Raw genomic sequence first — 17,230 nt, forward strand, 5'->3', positions numbered from 1 at the left:
AAGAAAGGGGCCTTAACGTGAATTTGGGGTCAACACTTCTGTTTTGTAAACCACTGAGCTAGGGGAAACATAAAAGTAGTCTATGCTTCCATGGATAGGGTGGTGGAGGGGGACTGGGCTGCTAGGGGTATTGAGGAGGGTGTGGAAATAGACATAGCGTGTTACTGGAGACTATGGTAACCAACCAGGGACTTGTCATGCGAGTTAGTGGAAACTGGAAGGGAAGGTCTCAGTTTTATTTGTTGTGAGTGGGTATCTAAAATGGAGCAAACTCAGAGAAACATAGAAGATAACAAAAAAGGGGCAACAGTCAGTCACAGCAAAAAAGCGGCTAAAATAGAGTACTGCAAGGACTCATGTATCTCTGTTATCTAAAACTACAAAGACATAGACCCACTTTTTAAGAAGGAGAGTTTCATTTGCATGGGTAAGGCAGATACTAGACTGTAAAAGAACGTTTTAGTTAGATAGTAGCATGATACTGGGACGATGATGGCTTACAAGGAACCAGAACAATGTCTTTTTTGAAGGACCTGCTAACAATTTGTAGATGCCAGACCATTCATCAAACACCAAAGATGCAGCATTGATAGATCTGACTCTAAGGGGTATTTACCGAATCGTTAAATGAGATGTAGGAAGCACTTTAAAGAGTGCTTTTGTGCTTTAAGGATTCGTTATTTACCACCAACTATTAATTGGTGGTAAATAACGAATACCTGCGTAAATGCAAATCTGTGCATTTACACCATTGCCGTGTGACAGACATACATGCCCATGTGTGCCACATGTGCACACCAGCACTATTTAGGGGTGCAACAGGGTGTCAAAGTGACACCCTGCCACCCTTGACTCTTTCCCAATTTTACCGAATCAGTAATTACTGATTCAGTAATTGACATTCATTCCTATGGGCCTCCAGGCCGAATCTGTAAATACCGATTCGGTAATTACCAAATCTTAACGATTCGGTCATTTTTACCGAATTTTTAGCTACATAGCATTTACCGATTCGTAAATACTGAATCGGTAAAAATCGGTATTTACGAATCGGTAAATACTATTTACCTACATCTAGCCCCAAGTCTCCTCAACTCAAATTGAATTATCATTCAGTTTACAACTTTAAATGTGTTTTAGAATTGCAATATTTTGTCTTCATTAGCATATTGGTTTTTGAAAATACAAATTTTTCTATCAAAACCACTTCCCACTTTGAGCAATCAATTTCAATTTTCCAGTAGAAAACCCTTTTCTAAAAAAAGCATAATTTTTTCCTTTAAAAATCAAGTCAATTTTCATTGTTAGAAAATACACAGTCCCTAAACATCAGCTTTTCATTTTCCTTGAGTACCGCCATGTAAAATTGCCTCTCATGGACAAATTCTGCTTCAAATACCCAAGTATTGGAATCATAGACCATGCTTGCTTAGCATAACACTAAGAATGCCTCTGTTACGCTAATAATGCGCACCATTAAACCAGCGCTACCACTGTGCCACAGCTGGATGCCCAACAAATATCAGTTATGGCCATTATTATGGGAGAAGTGGTTGCCACTCTGTCAGGAATAGCAAAAAGCAGGCCAGGCATGCTCCTATTAGGTCAATGATGGCAGCAAGTATGTAAATACTAGACTTATATGCCCAAAATAGTCAAGGATAAAAATATTATGGCTATGGCACAATTATACCATAAGCGGGCACAATTGAGTCAGAGAGAATACTCCTATGATGGGGACCATCATACATATTTAGCAGTCCTTGACAATAGGAGTAGCTTTAAGGAATCAACACTGTTTAATAGGAAAGGACACAATGTCACACACCCACACAAAAATGAATGTCATGCTTTAATTTTCTCTGCCCTGGATGCATATTCTCTTCCCCTCAGCTCTTTGGTTGATCATGCTACCAAGTAACACATTTTCACTCTAGGTCTTGCAGTCACATACTTTGGTGGGTCAGCCCTGGTTACAGCTGCCACTATGCTTTGAAGTCACACACAGTTTAACTGATAGAGCAGGGCATATAACATGACCAATCTCCTTCTTAGGTAGATTTAAAGTGGATAAAGATGGTTCATGTGGCAGACCTATAGGCCAACGCCGTAGCCTCCGCATGCTTCAACACAGCAAGACTCATACCGCAAGACCTTCAAATAGATCCCGCCCAAATACAGGAAGACAGTTATCCACACACTCATCACCAGTGGGCAGGACTACGGGAACGTCCTCCAAGCCGGAATCAACAAATCTCGACTCCATAAACTCCAGACCGCCCAGAACGCCGCAGCCAGACTCGTTCTCAGCATCCCATGACCAGACCACACCACCCAGCACCTATGAGACCTCCACTGGCTCCCAGTCAAAACAAGCATTTGCAATGCAATAGGTCTCGCATTAGGAAAGTTTGAGCTATTGGTATTGAAAATGGCACATGTTTTATTCATGTGTTGGTTTCAAAAGTAGCGAAATTAATAGCTTTGTCATTTACAATGCCAATAGTTATAATTTTTGCAAATGTGACACCTATAGCATTTGTAATGCAATATGTGTTGTATTTACGTGACTTATATGTATTGATATTACAAATAACAATGGCTTTTAATTTTTTTATTAATCAATACTTAAATAAAAGTTATTGTAATTTATAATGGCAATAGCTTAAACTTTTGTAAATAACTTATGAAGATTATGTTCAGTGTATTTTATTGTGACGAAAATCCAAGAACAGAAGTGAAATATTAACATCTTTTTGTGACATTTGTAATAAAGCTTGAAACATTGAGAGAACATATTTGAACCAGTTGTTGTTGAATGGTTGCACAGATTGATGCTGTGATGATGCTGAGTGATGTTGTGGTGGCGACAAGTGTTGCTGTGGTGCCCCTGAGTGATGCTGTGGTGGTGCTGAGTGATACTGTGGTGATGCAATAGATAGATTGAGGGCGATAGAGTGAGGGCGGTAGATAGATAGAGATAGAGTGAGGGCGGTAGATAGATAGAGTGAGGGCGGTAGATAGATAGAGTGAGGGCGGTAGAGTGATGATAGATAGATAGAGTGAGTGAGGGCGATAGAAAGATCAAGTGAGGGCGATAGATAGATAGAGTGGGGAGAGGGAAGATGGGAGGAGAGAGGGGGGGAAGAGAGGGAGGGGTGAGAGGGTTTGGAGAGTGAGGAGAGGGGAGAGTGAGGAGAGGGGAGAGTGAGGAGAGGGGAGAGGGAAGAGTGAGGAGAGAGGGAGTGGAGAGAGGGTGAGTGAGGAGAGAGGGGGAGAGGAGAGTGAGGAGAGAGGGGAGAGTAAGGAGAGAGGGGAGGGGAGAGCGGGAGAGGGGAGATAGGGAGGGTAGAGGAGAGAGAGGAGAGAGGTGAGAGGAGAGGGGAGATTGAGGAGAGAGGGGGGAGGTAGAGAGGAGAAGAGTGAGGAGAGAGAGGAGAGTGGTGAAAGGGGAGATTGGTGACGGGGAGAGTGATGAGAGAGGATAGAGTGTTATGAGAGGAGAGAGTGGGGGAGTGAGGATAGTGATGAGAGGGGAGAGGTAGAGAAGAGAGGGGAAAGGGAGGAGAGAGGAGAGTAAGGAAAGGAGAGTGAGGAGAGGAGAGTGAGGAGAGGGGAGAGAGGGAGGTGAGAGGGAGAAGGGAGAGAGGGAGGTGAGAGGGAGGGGAGAGAGGGAGGGGAGAGTGGAGGGAGGGGAGAGTGGAGGGAGGGGAGAGTGGAGGGAGGGGAGAGTGGAGGGAGGGGAGAGTGGAGGGAGGGGAGAGTGGAGGGAGGGGAGAGTGGAGGGAGGGGAGAGTGGAGGGAGGGGAGAGTGGTGAGAGGGGAGAGTGGTGAGAGGGGAGAGTGGTGAGAGGGGAGAGTGGTGAGAGGGGAGAGTGGTGAGAGGGGAGAGTGGTGAGAGGGGAGAGTGGTGAGAGGGGAGAGTGAGGAGAGAGTGGTGAGAGAGGGAGTGGAGAGTGGTGTGAGAGGAGAAAGTGGGGAGAGTGAGGATAGTGAGGAGAGGGGAAATTGAGATTAGAGGGAGGTGAGAGAGGGAGGGAGAGTGGTGAGAGATGGGAGAAGGGAGAGTGGGAAGAGTGAGGAGAGGGGGAGAGATAAGAGAGGAGAGAGGGGACAGGGGAGAGAGAGAGAGTGGGAAGAGTGAGGAGAGGGGAGAGTGAGGAGAGGGGAGAGTGAGGATAGGGGGGAGTGGTGAGAGAGGAGAGAGTGGCGAGAGAGGAGAGAGTGGTGAGAGAGGAGAGAGTGGTGAGAGAGGAGAGAGTGGGGCGAGAGGAGAGAGTGGGGCGAGAGGAGAGAGTGGGGCGAGTGAGGATAGTGAGGAGAGGGGGATAGTGAGGAGAGGGGATATTGAGGAGAGGTAGAGAGGAGAAGAGAGGGGAGAGGGAGGGGAGAGAGGAGGCGAGAGGATAGTGGTGAGAGGAGAGTGGTGAGAGGAGAGTGGTGGGAGGGGGAGGGGACAGAGCGGAGAGTGGTGAGAGGGGAGAGAGGAGGAGAGATGGGAGAGAGGAGGAGAGAGGGGAGAGAGGGGGAGAGAGGAGGAGAGAGGGGTGGGTGGTGATAGTGGTGAGAGGAGAGTGGTGAGAGGGGAGAGTGGTGAGAGGGGAGGTTGAGGAGAGAGAGGGGAGAGGGACGAGAGGAGAGAGGTAAGAGGTTAGAGGTAGGAGAAGAGAGGTGAGAGAATAAGGGAGGGGAGAGAGGTGAGAGAATAAGGGAGGGGAGAGAGGAGAGTGAGTAGAGGGGAGAGTGAGGAGAGGGTTGAGTGAGGAGAGGGGAGAGTGAGGAGAGGGTAGAGTGAGGAGAGGGTAGAGTGAGGAGAGGGGAGATGGAGGGTAGAGAGGAGAGTGAGGAGAGAGGTGAAAGAGAGGGAGGGGAGAGAGGGATTGGAGAGAGGGGAGGGGAGAGTGAAAAGAGGGGAGATGGAGGAGAGGAGAGATGGAGGGAAGAGCGAGGAGAGAGGGGAGAGTGAGTATAGAGGGAGTGGAGAGAGGAGGGGAGAGGGGAGTGAAGATAGAGGGGGGAGGGGATAGTGAGGCGAGAGGGGAGAGTTAGGAGAGGGAAGAGGGGAGGGGAGAGCTGGGGTCCCGTTTGTAATTTTAAAATAAAAACGTGCCAAAATGTTTAAAAACTGCAATTGGTGATTAAGTGTGCTTTGTGCGCACGTACAAATGTAGATGGGGAAATATAAGCAAAATAAGACACAGCAATGTGGGTTCCAAGTTAGGATGTTAGCATTTTCTTTTCAAAGCCACGCCCGCTTCTTGTTTACACAGATTTCATGCTGTTTGTTAGAAGATGGAAATAAAATTGCACCTTAAAACTGCAAAATAATATGATTTGCTGCATTTAATTTGTTTACAAATTAAACACTAATAGGGCGTTTCTAACCATGACATTATTCAGTTTGCCCTTCTCCATGCCAATAGTAGAATGTTTACTATAGTTAGGCAGTGCAACAAAGGATTTTAAGACCGCATAGGGAGTTAGCGCAGTAGCATTTACAAACCGCTTTTCTGAGGTGAAGTTTATTGTGCAGTATTTGCACACTGCATCGGGAGCACTGGAACCAAATCTAATTGTTTTTTTTTTTTTTTTAAAGCATTTTCACTACGCATTAAGGCCAGGGATCGAGAATTAACGCAGAAGCATTTGAAAAAAAAGCAAGCTCCCATTTTCAGACTGCATCGGGGCTAATCGCTTTTCACACGTGAAGTTTGGAAAAAGCATTCACGAGGGTTAGCACTGAAGCATTTAGCATATAAAATAAGCAAGCACCCAAAATGGAAAGTTCAAAACCGAATTCTTAAGACCAATAGGAAGGAGCATGTTTACTGTACTTACCCAGTGCACTAGGAGCATGTTTACTGTACTTATGAAGTGCAACAAAGCATTTTCAGACCTCATCGGGGGATGGGGTAGCGTTTTTCTCACATAAAGTTATATGTTCTAGATGTTAACACCGCATTCATTAGGAGAACAGAAATGAAACCGAAATAGCACTTTCACACCGAAACCAGAAAAGCATGATTCACTGCACTTAATTTGTTCACAAATTAAACACTAATAAGGGCGTTTCTAACCATGACATTATTCAGTCTGCCATTCTCCATGCCAACAATAGAATGTGTACTATAGTTAGGCAGTGCAACAAAGGATTTAAGACCGCTTCGGGAGTTAGCGCAATAGCATTTAATAAACACTTTTCTGACGTGAAGTTTATTGTTCAGTATTTGCACACCGCATCAGAGAACTCGATCAAATTATGTCAGAATTGCGGAAATATGTGCTCAAGTCAACGCAGCGGTTTAAGTGTATTGAAAACACGTAAATGAACCTGTTTTTGCGTTTTTTACCTACTCGCAGTCTCTGGGAGAAAGCAAACTCACCGCTGCAGCCCGGCTTCAACAGGAAGCCAGGCAACCTTTGTTGGGACGGGGGCGGGGCCGGACACGCGACCGGAGCTTCCCAGGAGGCAGGCTGCAGTGGCTGGCGCATAGCTCCGGTGCAGAGAGGAGAGCCCTGCGTGCAGCCGGTGTCCGCCGGGAAGCCAAGGAGCGGAGTGCCGGTGTCCCTGTGCCCGTATTACGTCGGAGTGAGCAGCCCCGGAGCGGGACGAGTAGAAGTCCGGGTGAGTGGTGCTCCGTGCTTGCGTGTCTGTCTGTATGCAGGTGGGGGGGGGGGGGGGGAGGGGAGGGGGGGGGGCAGCGTGTGCGTGTGTGTGTGTGTGTGTGCGCGCACGCGCGCCTGTGTATGCGTGCATGCAGAGGGGTGGGGGCTGGCTGTGTGCGAGCAGGGGCTGTGAGTTGATCTGCGCAAGCGCGGGTCAGACGCGCGCTCCCGCGGTGAAAACTGCGAGCTTGTAACAGATTGGTGTCCTCATTCCCAGCATTCTCAATAACGGGCCACAATAGGTCTGAAGCAGACACCTTCAATGTTCACGCATTGAGGGTAGGTCTGCTCGACCTAAAAAGAGTGTCCTTCAAGCTGTTCACAGACAACTACAAACCCCTCCACAATACCGGAACCCAATACCTCAACAAACAAATCTCCTTCTAGCCCTCAAGAGAAACCTCTGCTCCGCTGACCAGTCCTTGACTGAATTCCCCCACATCCACTGAGCCTGAAGAGGAGGCAGATCCTTCTCATACATCTCAGCCAAGACCTGGACAAACTCCCCCTCAGCATCAGATGAAGCCCCAACCTGCAAGCATTCAGAAAGAGTCTCAAGACCTGGCTGTTTGAATGGCCGGAGCTGCCCAAATCCATACCCATAGCACCTAGAGACCCTCACAGGTGAATAGTATGCTCTATAAATCCCCAATTGATTGATTTATTGATTGGCCAACACAGTGTGTGTTTGAGTGTTATCAAGAGGCCCTGCCATTAGTTTGGCTGTCTGTAACTCTTACAGATAATGAAACGAGCAGTGCTGCCTTCTTTAATATACACAGAATCTCTAAGATCGGCTTTGTTTGGCTTCACTTTGGAGAGCTACTTTGAGGGTGCTGGTGAGATACCAATAGCTACCGAGCTAAAGGTTGGAGACCCCTGAACTAGACAATATACTTTAAACACTATGACAAAGATTAGGATTCTTGGAAGGAGCCACTGGATAGAGAATATGAAATAGGTATTTAAAGGAATGAAGATTAAAATATGATATACACATGTGGATTATAGAGCAAATTGAGTGGAAAGTGTGGCATGCTGATAGCCCTTTTATCCTGTAATGATCAAGGATTCTATTCACACAAAGGGGCATATGAACAAAATACTGACGCAGCAAGTAATCATGTTGTGCTGTGCTGCGCCATAGGGAAAGTGCAGTAAATGCACTGTATCTTTGCCTCTATGGCGCATTCCTGTCCTCTACCTTGCTGATGGTGCCTTTTTGGCAGCCTAGCGCCAACGCAGGCAGTATTTTTTTTTTACCAGCTGTTGCATGCAGGATTTTTTTTGTGCAGGAAGGGGCACCTACCTGCACACATACAATCTTGGGAGGCATATTCCTCTTTCTATGTGTGCTGCAAAATGCAAAACACATAGAAAGAGGAAAAATCGAGGAGAAATTGAGATTTCCTCAGCATTATGCCTCCCCTGGGATGGCGTATGTTTTGGCACATCTCCAGGTTTACAACTCTTATAAATCTGGGACTGCATCAAAATCCATGGGAGATGGGTGGGAACATCACAAAATCATATTTATGAGGTCATGAAAAGCAGCTTTGAATGACCTCATAAAAATGGAGCAAGGCAGCGCAAATCACTGTGTTGCCTCACTCTGCGTTAGGGAGGCGTTCCATGGGTGTTGAAGTGGGTGTTTCCATGTAAAACCATGGATTTTGATGCTTCCCAAGATTTATAAAACCATGTAAACCTGGGGATGCACCAAAACCTTACGCCTTCCCAGGTGAGGCGAAACAAAGGAGAAATATGTTTATTTCTCCCTGTCTTTTTCCGCTTTCCATGTGTGCTGTATTCTGCCGCACACAAAAATACAAGAGAAAAAAGCCTCCAAGGATTGTTCTTGTGCAGGAAGGGGCCCCTTCCTGCACAAAAACAATCAATCCAACCACACAGGCACCCTGATGAAGGGTGCCTGCATTTGCACTAGGATGTCGAAACAACGCCAACGCTGGCAGAAAGGACAGGAATGAAATGTATTCCATAAATACTGTGCCTTCCTGCCCTTTCACTTTGTCGTAGGGCAGTGCAGTAAGGTGACTTGCTATGCTGCCCCATGCCAAATCAAATTATTAGGCCCATAGATGCATATTCAGATAGCATACAATTTGAGAATGCAATACTGTAGAGCCTCTGTCGAATGCAAGGTTAATATTGCTGGGAGCAAGGAAGCCGAATATAATGACTTTATTGGGTTCTGTTTCCATGAAAATCTTGGTGGGTTTCATTATACGTGTGCTACAAGACAGAGTTTGGCTCCAATAGACCAATCACATCTGGGGTCCCAAAGTCTAGCCTTTATGATTAATGATCCTTTTTGGATGCTTTATAAAACCTTGAGCGCAGGTCTGAAATTAAGTTCGGAGTGTAGTTATGAGCTGTAGAGTGCATCAACCTATTTAGGAAGTGCAAACGGTGCGAATCGGTAAATTCGGCCGTTTGCGATTCCTAAATAAGTTTTTGGGATGCATCATGCATTTTTGTGAAATTCGCTATTTGTAGCGATTTCCATAAATGCGATTGCTTTTAAGGAATCGCAAATTTGCGATTTCTTAAAAGCAATGCATGATTGCGTTTCAAATTGCAAATTCGCAATTAGGGGGTGCAAATTACCACGAGGGTGAACCTCGTGGTAATTTGCGAAAATGTATTAAAATGCTCAAAATTGCATTTTAAAACACTGTCATGTTACAGACACACATGTCCTAAGGACATGTGTGTGTGAAACATGCACTTCAAAATACATTTCAGCGGTGCAGGGGGGGTCCTTTGGAACCCCCCCCCTGCACCCATGGAATGCATTAACATTATGCGAATCGCTAATTGAAATTCACAAAATGTCAATGCCTTCCCATTGATTCTATGGGCCTTTTGGCCCATAGGAAATCAATGGGAATTGCGAAATCGCTAATTAGAATTCGCATAATATTTGCAATTCGGTAAAAATTGCGATTTTTACCGAATCGCAAATATTATGCGATTTAAATCATGCATCCCATTTTGCGATTCCTTATTTGCGATTCCCTAAAAATCGCAAACAAGGAATCGCAAAACCTTACAATGATGCATGTGGCCGAACGTCTTGACTTTAAGTCGATGTGCTAGCAAAGTCTGACTTGGGGACGAAGTGCCGTCTGTAGAATTCCTACAGCTAAGGGATTAGAAGAAAAGAGAGGGTCCGAAAGTGCCTACCTGATTTTGGTTAAGTGACTAAACTAGGTTAAATATACAAACCAGTATACCTACGACACAGGCAAAATGGGAGGGGGATATCTACAGCTAAAGCCTCCTACCCTGGGAATGCTTTAAATAAGACCCATGGAAATCATAGGCTGTTTACATACACTGAACATCTGACTGCGATAATACCGCATATACGACACCCCCAACATGTACGAAATGTTACACTGAAATATTAGCAATAAAATACCACTTTATCACTGTGTTTAATATGCATCATTCAGTACATCAATTGAAAGCTTTTTCAGAAACTAAATAGAAGGGTGATGGGAGTTTCACGATAGTAATCACGCGACCACTGCACATACAGAAGCTACTACATTAGCAGATGAAGATGGAAAGCAGCACTGCTTCTACTTAAGAATGTGCAACCATTTCCAAAATGGACTATGACAGGAGCCCCTCACCCAGGTTTGGAGGGAGATTTGTAGCAGCACTTTTTACATTTCTCAAGTTGTGTTTTAATATTTGACGGCCGAAAGGAAAGAGCTAGAGACTTTGAACCTCGGGACCCAGGTTTGAATCCCAACTTTAGCTCAACATCCTGTGACTCTGAGAAAATCACGTAATTCACCTGCGCCTTCTTTCCCAACTAGGCTCCAGCAAGCATTTACTGCAGAAAACTAATGGCCCACACTCTACAGAGAGCAGCATCACTACCTCCCACATAGCCAGAATTCAGAGAAAATGACATGATTGTGCAAAACAGCAATGGTTCAAATCCTAAAATGTTCCAGTTCAATCCGCTACGGAGTGAACTCAGCACATCACCAGCAATGTTCTGCAAACCTCATTCAATAGTTCTTGCATTCCTCATCTTTATCTTGTGCAGCTTCTGTCCTTGCCTCAGTTCAGGAACTCTCCTCTTGAACAGTCCATGACACACAGGACTAAGTGACTTTCACTGAAAGGAATTGACACTCTCCTCCCACACACTCCAAGCTGCAATCCAACCTCAACCTGCAGCACAGGGCAGAGGCCACCCTAGGGTGGAGAATGCAAATTGTTCCGAATACGCAAACACATTTAAAAGGGTGAGTGCAACTAGATATTGATAAAAAGATGTAAATGTTTTTAATCAACATAGAGAGGGCCCTCTCAGGACCTGCGACAAACTCTGCATGCCATTATCAACCGAGTATAATGGCTAACTCCACTTTATAATGCATAAGGACTGACCAATTGTGACCAGTAAGACCACATGCTGGCCACAACATAAACAACAACAAAAATACCATCACAGATCAACCTAAACAGTGGCCTCAACTGCACCACGTTCAGTTAGTGAATAAAAACCTTTAAGCTCCTAAAAGACCATTAGGGCAATCACATCAAGAACTGGTCAGTGCAACTGCAACCATACACTGCATCAAAAACACCACTATGAAACATACACGAAAGAGACAAGATAAAAGACCCATTGCTAGACTCAAAGCTTGGAGATAGTGTACACTAAACAAACAGTGAAATACTTTAAATATATGGTCCGAAGTACAGTTCTCATTTGGAGGGATGGAATGATTCTTTTAATATATGATGAATGGGTAAAGTGAGTAGATTGAGTAAAGATGTATCCACATATGTGAGCATATCTACGGTGGCAATGGAGCAATTATCATGACCGACCCGATGGTATTTAAGAATAACAAAGTAATATGAAGATTAGAAAAAAGATTCTACATAGAGCCGTTGTGTTGGTCTCTGACAAAGCAACTGCCTTCATATTTTGACACTGTAAAGCAAAGTGAGCTACATATTCCTGACTTTAAAGTGAAGTATGGGTAGTGTATCGGGTGGAGATGAGAGGTATGCAAACTCTTAAGATTTGGAGGGGATGAACTTGCAAGCAGTAATAAATGCTTTTTGGCCAAGAGATAAGCAGTGCAGCGGGAGAAGTGAGAATCTAACAATATATTTTTTTTTATCAGGCCGTTGCCTATTTTTAAAGATAGGGAGTTAAAGTTTGGTTTGCATGTGTTTGCATTTTGTTACTGATGTTATTAAGGAGAAAATTAGTTCAACACAGAGTGCAGGAGATTCCATAACTGGGAGGGGCAGATTTTTTTTGCTTCAACAGTTCATGGGGAATTATTGACAATTTCAGAAGTGGAGTATTTTGCTTTGATGTTTTAGGCCGCTGTTGTTAAATATAGGCATTCGTTTGTCATCAAGTATTATTAATGCACTCACTAGCCATTAAATCATGAATCAAAATAAATATGCAAGATTGCACATTAACAATGACAAACAATCCTCTTAAATCATCTTTTTTTCAAATGCAAAGAACAACAACAGTCATTAGCAAGGTTCCATATGAAAAACAATTGCTAAATCACAGACTGCTTTTCTGGTCTTTACTAGGATTGCTCTGAGTTGGTATCTGCTCTTCCATCTATAAAATGTATTCTACATTCCAACAAGGCTTCTTAATGTAAGCACTGCTATAGACAGCCTCCCGAATTGCAGCGTTCCTAGCGTGAACCCTACTATATACTGCCTCCCGCATTGTAGCATTCTTGGCGTGAGCCCTACTACATACAGCTTCCCGAATTGCAGAAAAGGTTTTGTGTTTTCTAGACTGTGACTGCTCATAGTATACAGTAATAAGCGTTTCATGGTTTGCTCCAGTTTAAATCCAACAAAATGTGACACTGATAGTCTCTACACACTGTGTGATTCAGTGCCTTCAGATTGTCAAACTTATTTTTATCTAGTAACATTAAGCCCTTGTGGTCTAATCTAGTATGTCTGTCAGACAATGCATGGGTGGGCATCCATCATGTGCTGCAAATCTCAGGCAGTATAACAGCCACAATGACCAGAGGGTTACGCTGTCCCTGTGGAATAGGGGAGATTCCATTACTAATCTTTGGAGCTCTGTTCTCCTCAAACTTCCCACTTACCCCCCCACACAACTATGCTGGTCTGATAGAGCATCTGTTATTTAGCACCAAGATAGCCTTGGGTGAAAGTGCGCTTTACCAATACATATGTTATGTTACATTATAGAGGACAACTCATAACCCATGCATTGAATCCTCAGGACATGACCCATAAAAGGCTAGTCGTACATTGAGCATGTTTTTCCAGGCCTCCTTTGACTTTGTAATCTGCCAAAGGAAATAGGATGCAGGATACACTGGACGAACAGGGAGGATTTTTTCTTCACCGAGTATGCTTTTATTGGTTCATGATGGAGAGAGGACCTCTGTCAGATAATGTACACTCAACAGGGGGAGGTAGGAGGGTGCTGGCAGGGCCCCATGACCTCTGGATACACTAATGTCTTTCACCGAGACCTGACCTGGCTGCCCCCAAAACATATCCAGGATAGGAGTACCCAAAGATCCGACTTATCTCCGATGTTTTCCTCAGCCTCCCCTTGCTTTATAATCCAGCAGGAGAGTAAGGTGGTAGTAAAATTAAATAAGCAGGGGGACTCCAACTGGATCTACATGCCCCATACAAACGTGGTCCATCACCAGAGTGGAATATCTGTGGTATTCTCTTGCAGTGGACAAATACTGTGTTTTGCATTTCCATCTGTCTTTTCGAAATGGGTGGTAGCTTACCACAGGTCATAAACTACTAACCGTTCCACCACATGGGCAGTAATATAAGTTACACTCATCTCCAATTTAAAAAAAATGTGGGCACATTTATAGTACTTAATTTACACACCTTGAAAGGATAAACGCAGAGTATGCCTAGCCAGAACTCAAACTCGTGACTTCCTCCACACATCATTTATCAGCAACAAATGTTCTAATTCTACCTGTTTTCTTAGCCCACCTTGCATTACAGTATGTTAAGTTAATATTCCTTTTGAATTGTTTACCTTTTTGCAAAGATAGTCTTTAGTGATGAGCACCCACCTTCTCCTTTAAGGAGACAAGAACTTGTCACTGTGTCTTAAAAGTGTTCTGTAAACCCCACATCTCTCTGCTTCCAATCACATTGTCTGTGCACCTTTTATCCCATTAAAGGCAAAATATGCTTATTTTACAATTAAAGGATACACCGCTAGATATGGCACAGCATGTTTCAGGCTGCTACTGTAATGGCAAATAAAGAGCAAGAGAATCACATCTGGAAAAAATATGGATAGAAGTAAATACAGGATATACATTTTAACAGAAATTAAATTTAATAAAGGCAGTGGTAAGAAATAGAAATCATTTTACCTTGTGCAATAATGATTGGATACTCCAGATAGGTTTCAATTGGATAATCATAGTAATTTTGGTATCTGAGAAATACAATGAATCTATTGGGAGGAAAAAGGGGAAATCATAAAAACACGTTTTCTAGAATTACATTTTATGAGCAATTTTGAGTTTTTTTAACACCAATTCTTCTGGAATGATTCTTCTCGATTATATATATTGTTTAGCTATACATGTTCACAGGTGACCTATTTTCATTACATGCTATAAGACTCACCAGGATATTGTAACATGGGCTGCAAAGTTTTTTGTGAGATAAAACAGGACATTTTGTGTCATGAAATTTCATTGTGGTATTTTTTTTTTATCTCCACCTTAGTGCCCGCCCAGAAACTCCGGTTACCATAGAGACTCCATTTCAATGGAATACGAAATATCCATTGTTGGGCTTTCCTTTAAGAGTTATTTATGAGGTATTCTAAGACATGTTTTTCAACTGAAGAAACTTAAGAATACAGTTACTGAAAAGCAAAAGCTTCCTAAATGAATGCCCAGCAGTGGGAGAGTAGGGTGTTTGTGACGTGAAACCAGGGCTTTAAGTGGGATGAAACAACTACGGGGTCTCTCAAAGGGGCGTGGCTAATGAAATTAAAGGCGTGGCTTAAAAACACAAGCTAAAAAGCATAGTGTGCAGTCAAACTTGTATTTTGCTGTTTCTGTCCAGATATACGATACAACAAGCAGGCACACAACACCCATTGGAATCAAGGGGCTTCAGCCTAACGCCACCCCCTCCCCACCCCCGTCATGTGTGGCAGCCCGGGGGCAGCTACCCGGGCACACACACAGCTGCACCCGAGCATTTCACAGGTCTTTAAAAGACCATTTGCATGTTGATGAGGCCTTGCTGTTGTTTCAGCCCATTCTAAGAGCCACTGCAGCTCCACTCTGCATGTTGCTTAAAGATTCAGCCCCCCCCCCCCGCCGAAAATTTTCTCTGAACGCACTTCCAACGACTACAGGGGACTCAGTTTACCAGAATACATATGGGAAAGAGGGCAAGGACATGCAATGGCAAGAGTTTTTGTAAATGCAAAGATGGATACAAGTTCTCAGTTTAAATGACATGTTCAAAGCACAAGGTTCAAAGCACTAGTTATTAAGTGCTAGATTCACAATGCTAAGTTCAAAGCGCTAGGTTCTAAGTGAAAGGCTTAAAGAGCTAGGTTTCAAGCTCTAAGGTCGCAGTGCTAATTTCAAAGTCCTAAGTTCTAAATGCTCCGTTTAAAATGCTCGGTTTAAAATGCTAGGTTTAAGGCACTAGGCTCTTAGGTTCTAAGGTACAGGTAAGGTATGAATATAGATGATACAAGGTATGAGCAAGAAATATAGGGTGTTTAGTATGTATACTGAGTTCTGAAAATGTATGAATCTGGTATTACCGTAGTAAAGTGTTTTTCCTTCTACAGATTTTGGTGCCGAAAAGACATTACTTCTTGGTTTGGCTCTGCACTATTAATAAACCGTGATAATGGAACTCACTTCACTGCCCAAATAGTGCATACCATTTGTAAGGCTCTCCAAATACAACAGAATTTTCTCTGTGCCTATCACCCTCAGTCACCTGGGAAGTAATGGGGTGTTTGGAAATATAACTGCATAGATCTGTTAAGATTCTGACCTGATGCTTTGCCGATCACTCTCATTCTGGAAACCTCTCGAATGAAAAAGAAGACGATTTGCCACGGATTGCTGAAGAGGATTTGCCACTACATGCTGAATAGGATGGGCCCCTATATTTATTAGGTCTTCGTTGTAGGTTATAAAGTCCATGTAGAGGAGACCCACCAGGAGCACTTTATTGAATCCTGTGGCTGCTATTGTTATAAAAGGGGCTTCAGGGCCCCCTTTTATTAAAATATACCAGCCCCAGGATTCAATCAAGTTTAGGTTCCAAGCACCCAGGTATCTTTTTATCTCACAAGTTCAGCGGACCCTTCCATTCTCACATTAGTGTATAGGTCACACCTTCCAAAGTGCTCCCACGTCTCTGTCAGTTGTCAGGCGCAGCGTGCCCCACCCCGCAGCGGGGCAGGAAGAACCAGATGATGCAACATGCTACCAAGGGACCTTTTGGTGGGTGAGGGTTATTTTAGGAAAACTCATGGTTTTCCTCAAGTATTAACAATATTACTGGAAGGATAGTTTGCTGTATTTCTCCCCACCCCCTTTTGATTAACTTGCGGTTGGATTACAGCTTGGAGTGTGGAAGAAGAGTGTAAATGCTCTTCAATGAAATTCACTAGGTCCTCAGTGTGATTGGATGTTCGTGGCAGAATTTCAGAACTAAGGCAAGTGCAGAAATGAAACCGCCTTATATTTATAAAGGTGAGTACTGCAAGAACCATTTGAGGAGGACTGCAGGGCATCACTAGTGATGTGCAGAGTGCTTACTGGGGCTTCAGAAGGATCCTCTTGGCATCTTTGCCAGTGCCCTGTGGCACAATCGTGTGTACGTTTCTCTGACATCTGGATATGGGAGAGGCAAGGATTCTGTTCCCTGTATGCCAGAGGTCTTCAATCTGTGGGGCGCGACCCCCAGGGGGGTCGTGGAGTCCTTTGAAGGGGGTCGCAGATTCTGTCCCTGGCTTGGGCTGATGAGGGTGCTCATGGCGAGGCCTAATTCACACCGAGGTGTGAAAAACATCGAAGCCTCATTAACAAGTAAAAGACTTGTCAAGTACTCGGGTGTGGCTGTGTGTGTCCCTGAAGCCGTTTCGAGCTGGGGGAAGTCGGGGAGGGGGGCTGGGGGAGCAGGCTGTAGTGTAGCCTGCCCTTTGAGGTCAATGGATATTGCGCGCCTGGAGCTGTGGGTCCCGTGACACATCCCCCGCCCCAAGCAGGGAGGCACAGAGATGCCCTCCCATGAGTGGGAAAGAAGGAAAAACACGCAGAGAGATACTGACCCCCCCGTCCCCCATGAGAAAGGCACAGAAAAGGTGGGTGAATGAATGATGGGTGGATGGATGGATGGATGTAAGAATGAAGGATGGATGGATGTGTGAAAAGGTGGGTGGATGAATGATGAATGGGTGGATGAAAGGGTGGGTGGATGAAAGGGTGGATGGATGAAAGGGTGGATG

General features: G+C 44.4%; 1 protein-coding gene across 1 annotated transcript in view; it reads right to left on the bottom strand.

Moving 5' to 3' along the window:
* The window catches only part of SLC66A3 (solute carrier family 66 member 3), a 134,529-nt gene that overhangs the window by 39,076 nt on the left and 78,223 nt on the right, over window positions 1-17,230 (bottom strand). The window contains exons 2-3 of the mRNA XM_086925191.1: window positions 14,106-14,188; window positions 13,941-14,010 (exon numbers count right to left, since the gene is read on the bottom strand). Coding sequence (XP_086781317.1) covers window positions 13,941-14,010; window positions 14,106-14,188 — 153 coding nt within the window. The remainder of the gene's footprint in view (window positions 1-13,940; window positions 14,011-14,105; window positions 14,189-17,230) is intronic.

Source organism: Lissotriton vulgaris, chromosome 6 (genome assembly GCF_964263255.1).
Source record: "Lissotriton vulgaris chromosome 6, aLisVul1.2, whole genome shotgun sequence".
Classification (NCBI taxonomy): domain Eukaryota; kingdom Metazoa; phylum Chordata; class Amphibia; order Caudata; family Salamandridae; genus Lissotriton; species Lissotriton vulgaris.